Source organism: Nerophis lumbriciformis, linkage group LG27 (assembly GCF_033978685.3).
Source record: "Nerophis lumbriciformis linkage group LG27, RoL_Nlum_v2.1, whole genome shotgun sequence".
Taxonomy (NCBI): domain Eukaryota; kingdom Metazoa; phylum Chordata; class Actinopteri; order Syngnathiformes; family Syngnathidae; genus Nerophis; species Nerophis lumbriciformis.
Window position 1 is genome coordinate 2,080,494 of NC_084574.2, and position 23,089 is coordinate 2,103,582.

The following is a 23,089-nucleotide window of genomic DNA, read 5'->3' on the forward strand; positions in this document are numbered from 1 at the left end:
AAAATTCAACTGTAATTATCTGTACAGTAATCTATTTATTTATACCTGCACCTTATTGCTCTTTTATCCTGCACTACAACCAGCTAATGCAACAACATTTTGTTCTTATCTGAACTGTAAAGTTCAAATTTGAATGACAATAAAAGGAACTCTAAGTCTATAAGAAACATATGTTTCGTGTTTTATGAGATTTTCTATTTAGTCAAAGCCAATAATGACATTTTTTTGTGGTCCACTTTATTTTGAAAAGTTAAAAGTTCAACTTAAAGTAGCACTGATAGCCACTCTCTGCATTTTGTATTGAAATACAAAATATAATAGCCGAATAATGGTATCTGGACAACAGAAGTTTGCATAAGAGGTGAGTCGCACATAAACAATCCTTCTTCTGCAATAGTTTGAAGCTCATCTGCTAATTCATGAAGCATGGATTTTACAAAACAGGACCGGAGAGAAAAACAAAACTCAACAGGAGATAAATTATTTTTTTGCTTATGTACATACAGCATGTGTGTTTTTTTACAATCTGACTGCCCTCATGACCTCAGTGACTAAGTAGTGAGTGTAAGACGCACAAAAACCTAAACAAACACAGACGGCCATTAGCTGTATGACACACAGCAGGCAGGAACGTGGTGTCTAATATTTGAATAAATATAACCATGAGCGAACTTTGAGTCACATCCTGTGTTTTTTACTGAACCATCCGCCTTCAATATGCTGATTTTTCTATTTTACTGATATACACTTTCACAGTATGTGTTTGCACCACTGATCAAAAACAAAATGCCACATTTTCATCGGACTTCCCTTTCAAAATGTTGTCAAATCTGAAGTCATATTCCTTTTATTGGATGTTTTACATGTCAGCAGGAGGAGCATCTTGTCAGCATCGCTGTGCTCTTTTCCTTTTTGCTTCTCTTTTTAATTGCCACTTTGCACAGACAGGCCCTCTATTTGGTTTGGATGTGTCTCTGTTTTCTATCTCCGACAGCAACGAGGTATTCTGCTGGCTCGTAAGGTCTTTTTTTAGGGCCAGATAACATCCTCATCAACTTTGTACTCGGCATCAAGTTTCTTCTTGCCACTTTTTTTTGTTCCAGAAGTTCAGGGGTGGCCACACTTTTTCTGCAGGGGAGCTACTTTTCAATGTACCAAGTGGAGGGGATCTAAGGTCTACCTCATTCATATATATCATTTACCGGTATATTGATTTATTTATGAAAGAGAGGTTAACAACTTAAAGGTGTTACATGATAATACAAGCATGTTTAACATTCCTTTCTTTCATGAAGACAAGAATATAAGTTGGTGTATTACCTGATTCAGGATATATATATATATATATATATATATATATATATATATATATATATATATATATATATATGTATGTATATATACACACACACAGATATATATATATATATATATATATATATATATATATATATATATACACACACACAGATATATATATATATATATATATATATATATCTGTGTGTGTGTATATATATGTGTATATGTGTATATATATATATATTAGAGATGCGCGGATAGGCAATTATTTCATCCGCAACTGCATCAGAAAGTCGTCAACCATCCGCCATCCACCCGATGTAACATTTGATCAGAACCGCACCCGCCCGCACCCGCCCGTTGTTATATATCTAATATAGACGATGCAAGGCATTAGTGAGGTTATAAAGCTTTTGCCTGTTAAAGAAAGGAGACTGATCCAATGCAGCACAGACATTCGCGTGCCACGCTGTCACGACCCAGACGCACACCAGTGCGCAATCATATGGGAGCCGCGCTGAGCGCACCTCCAAGCGCGTCTCGCTGCCGGCGACGGCCGGGTATATGGGCCCGACGCTCCAGCGCCATCCATTTTCAGGGCTAGTTGATTCGGCAGGTGGGTTGTTACACACTCCTTAGCGGGTTCCGACTTACATGGCCACCGTCCTGCTGTCTATATCAACCTTTCGTGAGCGCACTGCGCGCGGAGTGACCCCTGTTACGCGCCCCCGGCAACAGGGGTGGCGGGCAGGTAAGCTGTGCGGGCGGAGCGCGCGGAGTGACCCCTGTTACAAGCCCCCGGCCACGGGGGTGGCGGGCAGGTAAGCTGCTTACCTGCTGCGCGTGACGCCGGCCGCGGCGAAGGCGGACGAGGCGGGGTGTCGGTGCGGTGGGCGCGGTGGTGACCCTGGACGTGCGTCGGGCCCTTCTCGCGGATCGCCTCAGCTATGGCTCCCGGTGGGGCCCTCTCGGGGGAAGGGGCCTCGGTCCCAGACCCCGGCGAGGCGTCCCTTCTCCGCTCCGTAAAAGTGTCCATCTCTTTTTTTTTTTTTCTTCTGTTGTGGCATATGCTGCAGGTGCCTGCTCGTTTTTCGTATGTGGGTAACAACATTTAACTATGTATATATATTTCCCAATTGGTTTAACTGCCACCCGCCTGAATCTATTTAAAATCTATTTTTTATTTTTTTCAACCGCCCGACCCGACCCGCGGATAAAATCTAATTTTTTTAAATTTCATCCGCCCGATCCGCGGATAATCCGCGGACTCCGCGGTTGTGCCCGCAAACCGCGCATCTCTAATACACAGATACAGATAATATATATATATATATATATATATATATATATCTATCCATCCATCCATCCATCTTCTTCCGCTTTATATATATATATATATATATATATATATATATATATATATATATATATATATATATATATATATATATATATATATATATAAGGTATGTATTAGGGATGTCCGATAATGGCTTTTTGCCGATATCCAATATTCCGATATTGTCAAACTCTTTAATTACCGATACCGATATCAACCGATACCGATATATACAGTCGTGGAATTAACACATTATTATGCCTAATTTGGACAACCAGGTAGGGTGAAGATAAGGTCCTTTTTTAAAAAAAAATAAAAAAATTAAATAAGATAAATAAATTAAAAACATTTTCTTGAATAAAAAAGAAAGTAAAACAATATAAAAACAGTTACATAGAAACTAGTAATGAATGAAAATGAGTCAAATGAAGTGTTAAAGGTTAGTACTATTAGTGGAGCAGCAGCACGCACAACCATGTGTGCTTACGGACTGTATCCCTTGCAGACTGTATTGATATATATTGATATATAATGTAGGAACCACAATATTAATAACAGAAAGAAACAACCCTTTTGTGTAAATGAGTGTAAATGGGCGAGGGAGGTTTTTTGGGTTGGTGCACTAATTGTAAGTGTATCTTGTGCAGGCCGATATTATCGGACATTTCTAGTATGTATGCACATATATATATGTATATGTATATATATATATATATATATATATATATATATATATATATATATATATATATATAGTGAGCCATTTTTGATCCCCAGCTGAGTTTGTATAAGCCCTCCCATATTGTTAAAAAATATATAAATACAATATTAATACAATTATTATTGTTTTACCACGAAGCTAAAATGCAGATGTTTCCTTCAGCTAGTTTGGCACATATTCACTTACACTGGATTGGCTTTAGCATCTTTAATGCACAACATGTATTTACTGTAAGTGGCCTCACATCATTCTATTGTTTTGTATGCGTCCCTCTATCTTCACTCAAATGTCATTACATTTGATAGATTGTTATGAGAAAATCCATAATCAGCTCATCAATAAATATTTATGTTGAGGAGTGGAAAAACTTAAATAGGTTGTGAGAATCAGTGTTGTACTGAATATGTGAATGTTGCCCAGAGGGGCTGTGACATCACAGTGGTCTCAACTTCCCATAGCTGATTTTATTTTAACATATAAATATTTGTTTTGTATTGCCAACCTCACATAAGAATGTAGATATTTGGATATAGTAGGTGTGTAACAATACGTGTATTTGTATTGAACCGTTTTGGTACGGGGGTTCCGGTTCGGTTCGGAGGTGTACCAAACGAGTTTCCACACGGACATATTAAGTAGCGTAACGCACGTTGTGTAAACAATGCACACCGAGGCACAACACACGGCATGCTAGCAGCTAACGGGCTAGGATAGACTGACCATACGTCCTCTTTTCACCGGACATGTCCTCTTTTGCGGAGCTGTCAGGGCGGAGTTTCTTAAATGCCTCAAATGTCTGGCATTTTGAGTTAGGGTTGCGTGTATTTTCAATGTACGTTCAGGGTTAAGAAGGGGTTAAAAACAAAACAAACAGCAGCATTGGTGAGGGAGGGGCAGAGACAGAGAGAGAGAGAGAGAGAGAGAGTTATGATAAACGCGCATGCGTCGCCAGGCTCTGCTTTCTATCCATAGATTTATCACATTTAATTTTTTATTACCTATAGCAGGGGTGTCAAAAGTGTGCCCCGGAGGCCATTTGCGGCCCACAGCTAATGTTTTAAAGGCCCACGGCACATTCTAAAAATACTATTCAAATAAACAAAAACATAACAAAAGTGAAATAAAAAAGCTTAAAGGTTAAATGTAATTTAGAAAAAGTTGCAATGTTGACTAATAAAACAAAGCTGTTTTTTTCTTTCTTTCAAACTGTCATTGCTCAAAACATAATATTGAATCAAAATCAATGTTGTTATGAATTATTGACCTATCCAAGGTTCCCATTACTTCACATCAAATATTGTACTAAGAAAAATATTTTTGGTGGAAGATTTTGCAAATTTGGTAAATAAATAACCCAAAAATGTATATTTTGTTGTTTTCTTACTGTACCGAAAATGAACCGAACCGTGACCTCTAAACCGAGGTACGTACCGAACCGACATTTTTGTGTACTGTTACACCCCTAGGCATACTTGCCAACCTTGAGACCTCCGATTTCGGGAGGTGGGGGGTGGGGGGTGGGGGCGGGGGCGGGGTCGGGGGCGTGGTTAAGATAGATATATATATATAAGAAATACTTGACTTTCAGTGAATTCTAGCTATATATATATATATATATATATATATATATATATATATATATATATATATATATATATATATATATATATATATATATATATAAGTAAAATAAATACTTGAATTTCAGTGTTCATTTATTTACACATATAGACACACATAACACTCATCTACTCATTGTTGAGTTAAGGGTTGAATTGTCCATCCTTGTTCTATTCTCTGTCACTATTTCAGAACACACACATTATACAAATATACATTATAAAATCAATAAGAAAACGGGAGCTCTAATTTGGGAGTCTGAATTAGGATCAGAAGTTCCTATATAAACATTGCGCACTCACGTCGCCTGTTTGTATTGATTACTGCAGCTGTGCACTGGATTCATTCACAAATACAAACTACAACTCACAAACACTTTAGAGTTAGGCTCCACCATCAGAATGTGTACTTAAACTTATAAAGATCACATGGATATTATTCAGTGAGTTGATTCACCAAAACTAACCTGTTATACAGGAGGAAAAAGCACACAGGACGTTTCAATTGTTCACAGACTGGTCGCGCTCATCAGAATGACAAGACACTTCCGGTCTGCAGGTGATAGCATTCAATTGGGAAGAAACGCCCTACTGCCCCCTACTGACCAATGTGAATACTGATAAATGTGTAATGACAGCTCCAAAAACGAATTCAAACCACAAAATAAAATAAATAAATCAACACAAAAATGTGACACATTATGGGTGGGTCACATATGCATGTACAGTAGATGGCAGTATTGTCCTGTTTAAAAGTGTCACAACATTGCTGTTTACGGCAGACGAACTGCTTTACGGTAGACGCTGTTGTTGTGTGTTGTCAACACGTCACTCAGGTCCGCATGGAGCTGGAGGGGGCGTGGCCTCCAGCTCCGCCTGAATTTCGGGAGTTTTTCGGGAGAGGCGCTGAATTTCGGGAGTCTCCCGGAAAATCCGGGAGGGTTGGCAAGTATGCCCCTAGGATATAGTGAATAAAAAATGTGGCTTTAAACCTAAAAACCACATAGGGAAAATGTTTTTAGTGGTACACAATGAATATTGGGGAAATTATAGGAATTATGATATTACATAAAAAAATGCTCATATGGAATAAAAACACTTCATTAAGGTGAGATTACTCAAACTGTGCTGTAGGTGGGTTAAGGTAAGCAAATCCAGCGCTCCTTTTCTCTTGCTGTAAACGGCCTGTCATAAACTCCCCATGAGCTCACTGTAAACAAACACCGCGTCAATCATGTGGGACTCCTTCACTGCTATTTGCACCGAGTGTTCTGCAAACATTCCGCAAGGAGAGAAAAAAAAACCCCCATCAAACTTCCAACACATCAAACCTTATCAGCCAGCTAAAACACCAGAATCGCTACGACGAGTGTTTTGAAAGACTTCTGCATCGATAAAGAAGCTGCCACAAAAGCAGCCACTAAGAAAGTTGGCACACACTACGGTTAAATTTACATTTTAAAAATAATATATATGCAAATAAGTACCGCATTTTCCGCACTATTAGCCGCACCTAAAAACCACAAATTTACTCAAAAGCTGACAGTGCGGCTTATAACCCGGTGCGCTTTATATATGGATTAATATTAAGATTCATTTTCATAAAGTTTCGGTCTCGCAACTACGGTAAACAGCCGCCATCTTTTTTCCCCGTAGAAGAGGAAGTGCTTCTTCTTCTACGCAAGCAACCGCCAAGGTAAGCACCCGCCCCCATAGAACAGGAAGCGCTTCTTCTTCTACTGTAAGCAACCACCCGCCCGCGTAGAAGAAGAAGAAGCGCGCGGATATTACGTTTCATTTCCTTTGTGTGTTTACATCTGTAAAGACCACAAAATGGCTCCTACTAAGCGACAGGTTTCCGGTTCATGAAAAGACGCAATCTCTCCATCCGCACACGGACTACTATTTCACAGCAACTGCCTAAAGACTTTCAAGAAAAGCTGGCTACTTTCCGTGCATATTGTAAAAACAAGATAGCTGAAAAAAAGATCCGGCCAGAGAACATTATCAACATGGATGAGGTTCCACTGACTTTTGATATTCCTGTGAACCGCACTGTGGATACAACGGGAGCACGTACGGTGAATATTCGCACCACAGGGAATGAGAAGTCATCCTTCACTGTGGTTCTAGCTTGCCATGCTAATGGCCAGAAACTTCCACCCATGGTGATATTCAAAAGTAAGACCTTGCCAAAAGAGACCTTTCCAGCCGGCGTCATCATAAAAGCTAACTCGAAGGGATGGATGGATGAAGAAAAGATGAGCGAGTGGTTAAGGTAAGTTTACGCGAAGAGGCCGGGTGGCTTTTTTCACGCAGCTCCGTCCATGTTGATATACGACTCCATGCGCGCCCACATCACGCTGGTTTTTAATATATTATTAAAGTTTGACTGACCTATCCGACTGTTTTTTTGACATTCCTTTAGCGCAGTTAGATGCGGCTTATAACACGGGGCGGCTTATAGGTGGACAAAGTTTTGAAATATGCCGTTCATTGAAGGCGCGGCTTATAACCCAGGGCGCCTTATGGTGCGGAAAATACGGTAATAGTTAATTTGGCCTGCCGAGCATCACCCAAATAGGCTTGATGAAACCATTCAGACTAGGCTTGCTCATGTCTGCAGTACTTCCGCCACCCCGCAGGGGGAAGCAGCAAAGCCAATGTGTCCCAATGACACATTGGGTGAGTAGAAGAAAATCAAAGAAATCGCGAAAATCCGACTTTAACAGCGACTGGACAGCAAAGTATGAATGTATGGAAATTGCTGACTTTGATGTCTTTTGTATTCGTGGTGGTGATGTTTTGGGCTGTTTAACTCTGCCGATCAAAACTGGTTAAATACATGCAGCGCTGAATTTGACCAGCAGAGAGCGATAAAGCTACACCTTAGGTTTAATTGTGTTAAACCACATGTGTGCGGGGGCGGTACCTCTGGATTGGCAGACCGGGGTGGTGGTTCCTCTCTTTAAGAAGGGGAACCGGAGGGTGTGTTCCAACTATCGTGGGATCACACTCCTCAGCCTTCCCGGTAAGATCTATTCAGGTGTACTGGAGAGGAGGCTACGCCGGATAGTCGAACCTCGGATTCAGGAGGAACAGTGTGGTTTTCGTCCTGGTCGTGGAACTGTGGACCAGCTCTATACTCTCGGCAGGGTCCTTGAGGGTGCATGGGAGTTTGCCCAACCAGTCTACATGTGCTTTGTGGACTTGGAGAAGGCATTCGACCGTGTCCCTCGGGAAGTCCTGTGGGGAGTGCTCAGAGAGTATGGGGTAACGGACTGTCTTATTGTGGCAGTCCGCTCCCTGTATGATCAGTGTCAGAGCTTGGTCCGCATTGCCGGCAGTAAGTCGGACACGTTTCCAGTGAGGGTTGGACTCCGCCAAGGCTGCCCTTTGTCACCCATTCTGTTCATAACCTTTATGGACAGAATTTCTAGGCGCAGTCAGGGCGTTGAGGGGATCTGGTTTGGTGGCTGCAGGATTAGGTCTCTGCTATTTGCAGATGATGTGATCCTGATGGCTTCCTCCGGCCAAGATCTTCAGCTCTCGCTGGATCGGTTCGCAGCCGAGTGTGAAGCGACTGGGATGGGAATCAGCACCTCCAAGTCCGAGTCCATGGTTCTCTCCCGGAAAAGGGTGGAGTGTCATCTCCGGGTTGGGGAGGAGATCTTGCCCCAAGTGGAGGAGTTCAAGTACCTCGGAGTCTTGTTCACGAGTGGGGGAAGAGTGGATCGTGAGATCGACAGGCGGATCGGTGCGGCGTCTTCAGTAATGCGGACGCTGTATCGATCCGTTGTGGTGAAGAAGGAGCTGAGCCGGAAGGCAAAGCTCTCGATTTACCGGTCGATCTACGTTCCCATCCTCACCTATGGTCATGAGCTTTGGGTTATGACCGAAAGGACAAGATCACGGGTACAAGCGGCCCAAATGAGTTTCCTCCGCCGGGTGGCGGGGCTCTCCCTTAGAGATAGGGTGAGAAGCTCTGTCATTCGGGGGGAGCTCAAAGTAAAGCCGCTGCTCCTCCACATGGAGAGGAGCCAGATGAGGTGGTTCGGGCATCTGGTCAGGATGCCACCCGAACGCCTCCCTAGGAAGGTGTTTCGGGCACGTCCGACCGGTAGGAGGCCACGGGGAAGACCCAGGACACGCTGGGAAGACTATCTCTCCCGGCTGGCCTGGGAACGCCTCGGGATCCCCCGGGAGGAGCTGGACGAAGTGGCTGGGGAGAGGGAAGTCTGGGCTTCCCTGCTTAAGCTGCTGCCCCCGCGACCCGACCTCGGATAAGCGGAAGAAGATGGATGGATGGATGGCACATGTGTGCAATGTTTGCTGTGTGTATTATTAACACTAAACCTTGTAATTTGTTTAGGTAACATACACAATGGACGTTATACTTTTGTAATGTTTATATTTTCAGCCTTACAAGCCTAAATAAAGCAAGACGTATTAAGAAATAAAATTGAGGAAGGGAAATCATTCAAAAGAAGGAACATCAATCATCAAGTAAAACTTGTTAACTATCTGTGGAGCTGCACACGCTGGGAAGGAGTAGCGAGGGCAGAATAATGAAATGATTGACAGTGCAGTGTGAAAGCTGATGTGTTTACTTTGTAAATAAGTCAACCACATCCAGGCAAGGAAAAACTCCAAAAGAACACTATGGTAAGGGAAGGGGCCGCGGATGGGGAGACCTCCTCCTGGGTGACAGGCTACAATGGATGCTAAGTGGGTACAGTTATTGAATTATTACATTCCTGGTAATGTGAGAGTCAAGTCCATCGAGCTAGCAGAGAGTCGTTATGGGTAAATATAATGAAACTTTTCAGGTTAGATAAGCTCCTTCTGGTTGCATGGAGATGGCTTCAAAACGCCTTTTAAAACATTTATTTTTGGAAAAACTATTGGTTTTAAAAATTACATTACAAGATTGATTTTTTACAATTATGAATCAATTTAGCATTGGAACAAATAAGAATCGCGATTATTTTGATAGTCGATTTGTCAACGACTATCTTAACTATTAGTCGACTAGTCGGATAATAAAGAGTACACATATTTAATTGCTCTAATTTTTCCATCCACTTTTAAATGCAGCTTAAGTTATTTTAGGCATGTGCTTACTAACAACAAAGATGACCAATTCCTTCATAAATATTTGTATACTGTAACTGTGCTGCTCATTCAGCTGTTACAACATTTTTAATTACTATTAAAAAGAAAAGAAAAGGCAAAGTGCTAAAAAAACAAAAAACAATCAAAAAACCCTTGTTTATGTATTTAAAAACAGTTAAAATATCAGCAAAGAAAACAAACAACAAAATCTAAATTCCTCTAAAAGAAAAGCATTTTGTGATGTTTACAAAGCTGCACAGCGGTTTATTGATTATTGATTAACTCAGCAGCTTTAGCACTCGAATAGACTCAATGTGTAGAATTATATCTCTTAAAATGTTGGCTATTTAATAAAAATCATATGTTTAATCTTATGATACCTCCGCATTGGTGCCTGTCTGTCTATTCTGTGTGTGTATGTGTGTGTGTTGACAATACCGACTTATCAATGTATTATACTTTTTTTTCTTTTAAAGTTATATTACCCACACAATTTTTCCACGGATTTAAATGTCTTTTAATACATATTAATATTGATCCAACGCTGTAGTGTAGTTTATAAATAACAGTAGCATGAACACCCTACTCACCGTACCTTGTAGTTTGAAAATAAAAACATAAATAAATCTGATATTAATATAGTCAGGTTAACATTTAAGATACCTTGCGATTAGCGCTCTAAATGCCTACAATTGATTACCGCGCCAGCTGCCAGCTAGCAATTAGCGCTCTAGTTGTCAGTTAGCGACGAACTTGTAGTTGTCAGCTAGCATTTAATGCGCCAATTGTCAGCTAACAATTCGGCAATTTCCATCTGGCTGTCTGTGGCGTTATGGTATATTATTTTATATCTTATTATTGTAAAATAACAATAAGGCTAGAGATGTCGATGCCGATAAATGCTTTAAAATGTAATATCGGAAATTATCGGTATCGTTTTGTTTTTTTTCATAATCGGTATCCTTTTTTTTTGTTTTTTGTTTTTGTTTTATTAAATCAACATAAAAAAACACAAGATACACTTACAATTAGTGCACCAACCCAAAAACCCTCCCTCCCCCATTCACACTCATTCGCACAAAAGGGTTGTTTCTTTCTGTTATTAATATTTTGGTTCCTACATTATATATCAATATATACAGTGTTTCCCACACATTCATTTATTTGTGGCGGCCCGCCACGAAAGAATTACGTCCGCCACAAATGGATTTTTCGGCTTTTGACTCGCTCGACCGCTCATAAAAGCAATGGGACTGTCTGTGAATGTTGCTTGTAGTTACAACTCCGGTGCAGTAGGTGGCGGTAACTCCGCCAATAGCACTTAATTCACCTGGTGGGCCAGAAGAAGAAGAAGAAGAAGAAGAGGGATGGACGGACGGACGAAACGGGATCAAAATACGAGGGTAATATAGGTTGTAGGTAGATATGTTATAGCTGCATCGCTCGCGGCTCGTCATATATTTAACGTTAATCCGCTGCTTCATTAACACCGCCGCTGTTTGACTCGTGGGCCGGGAGAAACGCACGTAATAACAGTCACGTGTTACCCTACCGACGAGCTAACGTGTCCAGGTTATAACCATGTTGTCAATAAACACACATGGACTGAAGCTAAATTGTCCACTGTCCACTGCAGCATGTGAATGCAATGAAAAGAATAAAATCTGAGCCAAGCAGCTGTTAAAATGTTGTCCAGGTTAATGTTTTGGCCATTAAAGGCCCTTCATTTCAAGATGTCAACTGTGATTAGGCTTTAAACAGGTGGCTGACCTGTTCAGATGGGTGTAACTGCTACTGGTCAAATAATATGAAAAAGCATTTAATTTTACATGTATGCAATGCCATTTAAATGTAATTATAGATAATAATAATAATAAATACTGTGTAGTGTTGTAAATAGTCAATGGGAAGAATTTTAGTAAGATATAAGCCATGAGCACTACACAGCCAGAAAAAAACCTAGGCAGGACAAGTAAAAATATTGGGGCAAGTAGATTTGAGAAGTCGGGCAAGTAGAAAAAAACCTTAACGTTGAACCCTGCATGTGTTGAGCTGCTGCCGCTTCAGGTTAGACGGCACTGTACATAGAGCGGTTCTGCTCGTTAGTAATAAATTCTAATGTTGGATGTTCACTCCTTCACACAGATGAGTATAGAAAAATATTTTCAACGGCCGAAAAGGGCTGGACTTGGAGAGGAGGTAGGCCTACAGTCCGGACCACAGGTGCGACCTGTTCAGCAGCAGGAGGAGGAGGAGGAGGAGGTTGACTGACTGTGGCAGGACACCTCTGCCTCTGTTTCACTCCATGTTGCTGGTAAATAATATGGTTGTAGTAGTAGGCTAAAGTTAAATTATTTAGTATTCACTAATTAAAGGGGCAGAGCTTTAGAGACATTTTAGCTTTTATATTTTCCATCCATCCATCCATTTTCTACCGCTTATTCCCTTTGGGGTCGCGGGGGGCGCTGGAGCCTATCTCAGCTACAATGCTTTTATATTTTATAATATATATTTTTTGTAAGAACCACAATTAATAAATATATTTCAGTGAATCACTAATTGTTCAAATCTGTATATAAATATGTACATAAAATGTTGTAATTATATTCCAACTCCGCGTTCTTCTTGGTCATCGCCGCTGCCACCGCCCCCCCCCGCTCCCGACCACACCACCACAAATAGATGCCTGTCCTGTGGGAAACACTGATATATCAATACAGTCTGCAGTAGAGATGCGCGGTTTGCGGACACAACCGCGGAGTCCGCGGGTCGGGCGGTTGAAATAAAAAAAAATTAGATTTTATCCGCGGGTCGGGCGGTTGAAATTAAAAAAAATTAGATTTTGAATAGATTCAGGCGGGTGGCAGTTAAACCAATTGGGAAATATATATACATAGTTAAATGTTGTTACCCACATACGAAAAACGAGCAGGCACCCGCAGCACGCCACAACAGAAGAAGAAAAAAAAAAAAGATGGCAACGCCGGCAGCAAACGTGGTACGCGACAAACTAAAAAAGGGAATACTAAAGACCAGGGGAAAAAAATGCCAGAAAAGTTCAGCGTGGACTCGTTTTTATGAGGTTGTAAATCAGGATGATAGTAATGCTGGCTACGTGATTTGCAAGAGCTGCGACGCTGTTTATGTCTACGACAGTCACAAAACCGGGACATCTAACGTGGTGCATCACATTTGTGCAAAACCCCGAAGCTCCACAAACACCCTGAGCATGAGCAGTTTCGTCCGCCGTGATCCCAGAAGAGTGCCACAGGATGTTAAAACAAGATAGAACGCAGCTGCCTGCAGCAGTTTGAGTGGCGCGAGCGCGCTTGGAGGTGCGCTCAGTGCGGCTCCCAGATGATTGCGCACTGGTGTGCGTCTGGGCCGTGACAGCGTGGCACGCATTGAATGTCTCTGCTGCATTGGATCAGTCTCCTTTCTTTAACAGGCAAAAGCTTTATAACCTCACTAATGCTTTGCATCGTCTATATTAGATATATAACAACGGGCGGGTGCGGTTTTGATTAAATGTTAGTTCGGGTGGATGGCGGATGGTTGATGACTTTTGTGATGCGGATGAAATAATTGCCTATCCGCGCATCTCTAGTCTGCAGGTATACAGTCCGTAAGCACACATGATTGTGTGTGCTGCTGGTCCACTAATAGTACTAACCTTTAACACTTAATTTTACTCATTTTCATTAATTACTACTTTCTATGTAACTGTTTTTATATTGTTTTACTTTCTTTTTTGTTCAAGAAAATGTTTTTAATTTATTTATCTTATTTTATAAAATTTTTTTAAAAGGACCTTATCTTCACCATACCTGGTTGTCCAAATTAGGCATAATAATGTATTAATTCCACGACTGTATATATTGGTATCGGTTGATATCGGTATCGGTAATTAAGAGTTGAACAATATCGGAATATCGGATATCGACAAAAAGGCCATTATCGGACATCCCTAAATAAGGCTATGTTCACACTGCAGGGTAGGATGTCCAATTCAGATTTTTTTTTGTCCAATCCGATCTTTTTATGTAACTGTTTATGTTGCAGAAAAAATGCGATGTCTTATGTGAACGCAATCCGACCCGCATGCTGACATGACGTCAAACGTGCTGCAGTGTTTACGGAAGTAAATATGGCTTCAAGTCTAGTAGGTCTCAGTTGTGGCGCATTTGTGGCAATTTCAAAGATTTTGTGCAATCAAACATTTTCTGAATGGAATTATTGCGCTTTGAAGATTAGGAAGGAAGAGGACAAGCATTTTGGCTTCGAGGTCTGCTCTGTTTACTGCTCATTTCAAATCAAATCAAATCAACTTTATTTATAGAGCACATTTAAAATTTACCACAGGGGTAGCCAAAGTGCTGTACAATGAGCAGGTTAAAAGATAAAACGAGTACCGAGCAAACACAACACAACACAAACAGAACACGATAAAAAATAAATAATTAAAATAGAATTAATAAAAACATAAAAACAGGATCACAGCAGGTGTATTATGGGGCGCCATTGCAGGATGGATATCACTCAGTGTTAAAAGCCATGGAATAAAAGTATGTTTTTAAGAGAGATTTAAAAACAGGAAGAGAGGAGGCTTGTCTAACACTCAGAGGTAGGTCGTTCCAGAGCTTGGGAGCAGCAACGGCGAAAGCTCTGTCACCTCTAAGCTTCAGCCTTGTGTCAGGGACCGTCAACAGCAGCTGATCGGCTGATCTTAAGGATCGGGTGGGGCAGTAAGGCTGAAAGAGGTCGGAGAGATAGGTTGGCGCGAGGTTGTTTAGACATTTAAAAACAAATAAAAGGAGTTTAAAATGTATTCGGTAACGCACAGGGAGCCAGTGAAGGGACGCTAAAATAGGGGAGATGTGCTCACGTCTGCGGGTCTGTGTTAGCAGACGAGCAGCAGAGTTCTGCACGAGCTGCAGGCGGGCGAGGGAGGCCTGGCTAATGCCTACATACAGTGCGGGGCGGTATAGCTCGGTTGATAGAGCGGCCGTGCCAGCAACTTGAGGGTTGCAGGTTCGATCCCCGCTTCCGCCATCCTAGTCACTGTCGTTGTGTCCTTGGGCAAGACACTTTACCCACCTGCTCCCAGTGCCACCCACACTGGTTTAAATGTAACTTAGATATTGGGTTTCACAATGTAAAGCGCTTTGAGTCACTTGAGAAAAAGCGCTATATAAATATAATTCACTTCACTTCACTACAGGGCATTACAGTAATCAAGACGAGTCGAGATAAAAGCGTGGATTAATTTCTCAAGATCATGTCTTGATAGAAGCGGTTTCACTTTCGCTATTTGGCGTAATTGATAAAAGCTTTTTTGAACGACGCTGCTGATTTGTTTTTCGAATTTAAAATCTGAGTCAAACTTTACCCCCAGGTTTGTGACAGAGTCGCTGAGATACGGGGTCAGAGTGCCGAGGTCAACGTTGGGGGAGGGAGAGCGACTTGGACCGAACAACATAACTTCTGTTTTGTCTTCATTTAGGCTCAGGAAGTTAGCTGAAAGCCAGACTTTGATGTCGTGCAGGCAGTCAATAAGACATTGAACCGTGTTATTTTGTGCCATGGGAAAATAAATCTGGCAATCATCGGCATAAAAATGAAATGCAATACTGTACTTCCTAAAAATAGAACCAAGGGGGAGAAGGTAAAGCGCAAATAAAATTGGGGCAAGGATTGAGCCCTGGGGGACCCCATGTGGGAAAGGAGCTGTGGACGACATAAAACTGTCTACTTTTACACAAAAACTCCTGTCGGTTAGGTACGACCGGAACCAGTTGAGGGCGGCGCCCTTAATGCCCACACAGTTCTCAAGACGAGTGATTAAGGTGGCGTGGTCGACGGTGTGGAACGCAGCAGACAGATCTAAAAGCACCAGGACAACATATTTACCAGAATCAGTGGACAGGAGGATATCGTTAAAAACTTTTAGAAGCGCTGACTCTGTGCTGTGGAGGGCTTTAAAACCATTTGTCAACTATTCATTTTGCAACCGTCTGTTTTGGCAAAGAATTAAGACGCTTATCGCTATTTGATGACGTATTGGTTAGATCAGGGGTGCTCACACTTTTTCTGCGGGCGAGCTACTTTTCAATCGATCAAGTCGTGGGGATCTACCTCATTCATATATATAATTTATATTTACTTATTTATGAAATATATGTTTTTGTTAACAAGTTAAAGGTGTTTAATGATAATGCAAGCATGCTTAACACATATAGTTAATATTGTTAATACATTAAAGGTGTTTAATAATAATACAAGTATGTTTAATACAGATAGTTAATATTGTTAACAAGTTAAAGGTGTTTAAAGATAATGCAAGCATGTTTAACACATATAGTTAATATTGTTAACAACTTAAAGGTGGTTAAAGATAAAACAAGCATGTTTAACACATATAGTTAATATTGTTAACAACTTAAAGGTGGTTAAAGATAATACAAGCATGTTTAACACATATAGTTAATATTGTTAACAAGTTAAAGGTGGTTAAAGATAATACAAGCATGTTTAACACATATAGATTCCTTTCTTTCATGAAGACAAGAATATAAATTGGTGTATTACCTGATTGTGATGACTTGCATTGATAGGAATCAGACAGTGGTGATGATAAAGTCCGCATTTTCGAATGGAGGAGAAAAAAAGTCCTCCTTTCTGTCCAATACCACATGAAAGTGGTTGGTTTTTGGCATCTTATTTGTCCAGCTTCCGTACTCCTTTGATTACACTTTACAAGAAATACATTGTCGGCAAACTCCGTAGCTTGCTAGCTTGTGCACTCCAGCTTTCTGAGACTCTTATTTTGTTAGCGCAACTGTGCAGTCGGTCTTTGGAGTTTTGACGACAGGTACGGCGCCAGAGTCTGTTGAAATAAAGTGTTTCTCGCCTTCCAGTCGGTAATTTTAATGAGCTGGCAGCAGCCAGCGTCATCTCAGAAGACCCTCGGGTGCCGTGAATGTCAATCAAGTGACGAAAGTGACGTCATAGTGAAGATTTATGATCGCTCATTTTTAGGACTATTTTTTTAATGCCTGGCTGGTGATCGACTGACACACCCTCCGAGATCGACCGGTAGATCGCGATCGACCGGTAGATCGCGATCGACGTAATGAGCACCCCTGGGTTAGATGAACGCGACCGGAGTATTCAGACTGCAGTCGCATTCGATACATGTCCGATAGATATCCACATACGATAGCCGCCTGGATCTGATTTGAAGAATTCGGGACTGAGCTGTTCACATTGACATTAAAAAGTCAGACAACTGAACAAAACTGCGCTGCAGAGTGAAACTGAAGCCGTAATTCCGCTTTATTTCACCATTTTGAGGAACTTTGAACTGCATTGCAGATATTGCTTTGTGTAGTGTTTTTCAGGGAATTGTCCCAGAGAATGATAGCAATGGTTGGGGGTATTGTACTGGTCTGCTGCTTTAACTGGACCCTCTTATTATGCCGTGGTGGGCTGTGTGGCCCTCGGAACGGATGTTCTCATCCCTCGGGAATAGTCTGGTATTGTTAGCTGGTGAAGGAGGCCCAGCCATTGCAGAAAACAAAGGGACATTTACACACACACACACTCACACACACACACACACACACACACACACATACACACACACGCACACACACACACACACACACACATACACACACACACACACACACACACACACACTTTAGGATAAAAATATGCACTGTGTCAACAGACCTCTATGTGTGAATCCACAGTGGGAGGAAAAAGTCAATATTAAGGAAGTTAACACAATTATTCTTATTAACTTATTGACAAATACGAAAATATGTACATGCTGTTTGTCCCTATTTTTGTTTCACTTGAATATTGTCTTTTATAATCAAATTAGCTCTAATACACAGGTATCAAATTAAAGGCCCGGGAGCCAGATCTGACCCGCTACATCATTCTATATCAGGGGTGCTCATTACGTCGATCGCGAGCTACGGGTCGATCTCGGAGGGTGTGTCAGTCGATCACCAGCCAGGCATTAAAAAAATAGTCCTAAAAATGAGCGATCATAAATCTTCACTATGACGTCACTTGATTGACATTCACGGCACCCGAGGGTCTTCTGAGATGACGCTGGCTGCTGCCAGCTCATTAAAATTACCGACTGGAAGGCGAGAAACACTTTATTTCAACAGACTCTGGCGCCGTACCTGTCGTCAAAACTCCAAAGACCGACTGCACAGTTGCGCTAACAAAATAAGAGTCTCAGAAAGCTGGCGTGCACAAGCTAGCAAGCTACGGAGTTTGCCGACAATGTATTTCTTGTAAAGTGTATACAAAGGAGTACGGAAGCTGGACAAATAAGATGCCAAAAACCAACCACTTCCATGTGGTATTGGACAGAAAGGAGGACTTTTTTTCTCCTCCATTCGAAAATGCGGACGTTATCATCACCACTGTCTGATTCCAATCAATGCAAGTCATCAGAATCAGGTAATACACCAACTTATATTCTTGTCTTCATGAAAGAAAGGAATCTATATGTGTTAAACATGCTTGTATTATCTTTAACCACCTTTAAGTTGTTAACAATATTAACTATATGTGTTAAACATGCTTGTATTATCTTTAACCACCTTTAAGTTGTTAACAATATTAACGATTTGTGTTAAACATGCTTGTATTATTTTTAACCACCTTTAACTTGTTAACAATATTAACTATATGTGTTAAACATGCTTGCATTATCTTTAAACACCTTTAACTTGTTAACAATACTAACTATATGTATTAAACATACTTGTATTATCATGAAACACCTTTAATGTATTAACAATATTAACTATATGTGTTAAACATGCTTGCATTATCATTAAACACCTTTAACTTGTTAACAAAAACATATATTTCATACATAAGTACCGTAAATATAAATTATATATATGAATGAGGTAGATCCCCACGACTTGATCAATTGAAAAGTAGCTCGCCTGCAGAAGAAGTGTGAGCACCCCTGGACTAGACGTATAAGATTTCATGGGATTTAGCGATTAGGAGTGACAGATTGTTTGGTAAACGTATAGCATGTTCTATATGTTATAGTTATTTGAATGACTCTTACCATAATATGTTACGTTAACATACCAGTTGGTTATTTATGCCTCATATAACGTACACTTATTCAGCCTGTTGTTCACTATTCTTTATTTATTTTAAATTGCCTTTCAAATGTCTATTCTTGCTGTTGGCTTTTATCAAATACATTTCCCCCAAAAATGCGACTTATACTCCGGTGCGACTTATATGTTTTTTTCCTTCTTTATTATGCATTTTCGGCCGGTGCGACTTCTACTGCGGAGCGACTTATACTCCGAAAAATACAGTACACTGGACCTAGACGTTGAGTCTGTGACATACATGGCGGACAATAACTGATATAGTCTGCTTTGCCAGTCCAAAAGCATTCGATGTTTTCCGTAGTTTTCCCTTGACGAACAGGTAATACAAAGCACACGCTACCTTTTTTTAATCACATCCACGGGAACCTGCATTCTCGTTGTCTCTCCTTCGACAAATGGACAAAGTTTTTCAATAAGTAGAATCACAGCTGACATTGGAAAGTTCTCCTGCTATCTAAGAAGTGTTGTATCCCAAATAGCTGCAATGGCTTTCTCTTAAGGTATTCATGTGTGATTTCCACAAGTGTCTGTACATGTAGAAGAAGGAGAAACACGGGCATGTCTGGATGACTCGTCTCCATATTTCCAGTGGTTATCTCCGAGTTACGAAACCGCTTTATTGATAAAGCTGGCTGTGGTGCGTTCTTTCTGATGTCACTTCCTGTGTGGGCCGCGTTCTTTCTGGCGTCACTTCCTCTCCGAACTCAGTTTGTAAACGACCAATGAGTCCATACAAAGCTAAGAGCCGGAGATTCAAGAAATACAAGGCGCACTTACCCGTGTAAAAAATTATCCAACCTTAAACGATGAATTAGTGTGGCTGAAACGGGGCTTAAACTAAATAATTATTCGTTTAAGGGGTTAAACAGTGTAGACATAGCCTAAGAAACTCTGCTACAACCCAATTAGGGCTGTGAATCTTTGGGTGTCCAACGATTCGATTCAATATCAATTCTTGGGGTCACGATTCGATTCAAAATCGATTTTTTTTTTCAATTCCACACGATTCTCGATTCAAAAACGATTTTTTTCCCCCGATTCAATACATAGGATTTCAGCAGGATTTACCCCAGTCTGCTGACATGCAAGCAGAGTAGTAGATTTTTGTAAAAAGCTTTTATAATTGTAAAAGGACAATGTTTTATCAACTGATTGCAATAATGTAAATGTGTTTTAACTATTAAATGAACCAAAAATATGACTTATTTTATCTTTGTGAAAATATTGGGACCAGTGTTGGGACTAACGCGTTACAAAGTAACGCGTTACTGTAACGCCGTTACTATCGGCGGTAACTAGTAATCTAACGCGTTATTTTTTATATTCAGTAACTCCGTTACCGTTACTACATGATGCGTTACTGCGTTATTTTGCGTTATATTTTATGTAGTATCGGCTAGAAACTGAGAAGATCTGAGTGTTGCAGCGCTGCTGAAGAGGCGACAAAAAAGAGGCGCGCCGCGCGCTGTCTGTGTGTACGTGTGTGTGTGTGTGTGTGTGTGTGTGTGTGTGTGTGTGTGTGTGTGTGTGTGTGTGTGTGTGTGTGTGGGAGGGAGCGTGTCTGTGTCTACTATCAAGACGTCATGGCGAACCCCGAAGCCGAGTTTCTTAAAATGGAGATATTTTCAGTACGTTTCTTTTATCGACCACAAAGAAAAGAACATTTTAGTTGAATGTAAGTTTCAAATATGCTGAAACAGCGACAAAAACAACATGCTTCGACGAAGCTAGTAAAGAGACACACACTTCACCTCCACCTCCAACAGCGGCTGGATTTTAACAAGGCACTGCACACTGAAGGTACACACCTCTGTCAATTCTCTTATATACTCTTTCATTTTAAACTTTTAGAGTGTTTGATTATCACATCACTCTAAATGTTTAGACTATAAAGTTCACAAACCTAAAGAGGGATACTAGTGGGCCAGGCTAATATTTCCTTTTCTCTAAACTAAGTGGGGAAATGTGTAGAGTGTTCTGGGCTTCAGACATGATTTTATTTCAGAATTCCTTGAGAAAACGCCTGGTTAGGCTTTATGTATGTAGTGTGTGCCTTTCTTGTTTTACAGCTATGTTGTTATTATGCTGTTTGTTACTTATGTATGTTAAGTTGCAGCTATTTAAAATAGTTTTGTCAATTTGTTCTGGTCTGAAACAAATTGGCCCTTTAAAACATATCTTTGTCTTTGTGTGTTGTATGTAGAGCACATTGCTTAGCAGAGTTCAGTGATGCAAATGCATGTCAAGTTGATCAACACATTGTATTATTCTCCAGTGCAATAACAGTACTGAAATGAAGGCTAAAAGGGCATTAAATGGGGCCTTAAAAAAATAAAAAATAAATATATAAGTAACTAAATAGTTACTTTTCACAGTAACGCATTACTTTTTGGTTTAAGTAACTGAGTTAGTAACTGAGTTACTTTTGAAATAAAGTAACTAGTAACTGTAACTAGTTACTGGTTTTCAGTAACTAACCCAACACTGATTGGGACACCGTGTGTTGTCAAGCTTATGAGATGCGATGCAAGTGTAAGCCACTCTGACACTATTGCTTTTTGTTTTTTTTTATAAATGTCTAATGATAATGTCAATGAGGGATTTTTAATCACTGCTATGTTGAAATTGTAACTAATATTGATACTGTTGTTGATAATATTCATTTTTGTTTCACTACTTTTGGTTTGTTTTGTGTGGTGTTTGTGTGTCCTCTCAATTGCTCTGTTTATTGCAGTTCTGAGTGTTGCTGGGTCGGCTTTGCTTTTGGAATTGGATTGCATTGTTATGGTATTGCTGTGTATTGTTTTGTTAGATTAATTAATTAAAAAAAATAAAAACATTTTTTTTAAATGAGAATCGATTTTGAATCTCACAACGAACTGCCGCGATTCGAATCGATTTTTTCCCACACCCCTAAACCCAACCATTTCGTAGCCATACAAATGTGTCCTCAATCTTTCATTCCCAATAAACTTGCGTCTTACCTTCAATATATTTTCATAAATAGTGTCCCGGAAGTCCAGAAGTGCTTTTTGGTCAAACTCCTGTCCGTTAATGATGCGCATCTGCTTGAGAAAAGTCGACTTCCCGCTTTCTCCCGCCCCGAGCAAGAGGATTTTCACCAGCCGCCTCACGGCTCTCCTTTCCCGGGCTAACATGGCGTCGATCTCCCGGCTCCGACGACGCGCCTCCCGCTCCTGCGCCGCGTCCCTGCCCCGGCTCCTCTCCTTACTGCCGCCCGGCTCCCGGCTGGCCTCGGCCGGCAGCAGGCAGCGGCTCAGGGTGCGGACCACTCCCGACATAGTTGGCTTGAGCAGCAGCAGAAGTTCACCATAGGCCCCTTGTTAGGCCTACATGTAGCGACTTAACAAGCTCATTTATCTCCTTTATTTCAGCAGCCAAAGCGACAAGGAGACGATGCTGCTGGCCTGGGGCCGCAGGACAAGACCACGTCCGGGGTGAAATGCGCCATGAACGACCATAAAAGTGAGTCAAATCCCGAGAAGTCAGTATTAAATCCACCAACGGTCCAAATGGGAGTCAAAGAAGAGGAGCAGCCATTAAAGGAGAGCTGGGACGTCCGACACGGTGAGAACTCTTCCAGACTTTTCCAAACACAACAGCCAGGCTGCCAGCGGGTAAACTTGGTTTCGACAGCCGGGAGGGGGCGACACCTCCTTGGGGAGGAGGGGACGTGCTGGTGGGACGGACTTGCCAACGCCTCAGTAGGGAAAGCAGCTATTGGCTGTCCTAAAAGTCACCAAATGACATTTATTTTGTATTTATTCGCACAATATAAACCAGTGAATTACCATGAATTGAT

At 41.0% G+C, this 23,089-nt stretch overlaps 1 protein-coding gene across 12 annotated transcripts in view; it reads right to left on the reverse strand.

Annotated features, from left to right (window-relative positions):
- Positions 1 to 22,673, reverse strand: part of LOC133570237 (guanine nucleotide-binding protein subunit alpha-12-like) — a 71,769-nt gene extending 49,096 nt beyond the window's left edge. For all 12 annotated transcript variants that reach the window (XR_012051236.1, XR_012051229.1, XR_012051238.1 and 9 more), the window contains exon 1: positions 22,251 to 22,673. Coding sequence is in view for 1 of the 12 variants with exons in the window: in XM_061923045.2 (XP_061779029.2) it covers positions 22,251 to 22,568 (318 nt within the window). In the remaining 11 variants the exon portion in view is untranslated. The remainder of the gene's footprint in view (positions 1 to 22,250) is intronic.
- Positions 22,674 to 23,089: the final 416 nt, after the last annotated feature.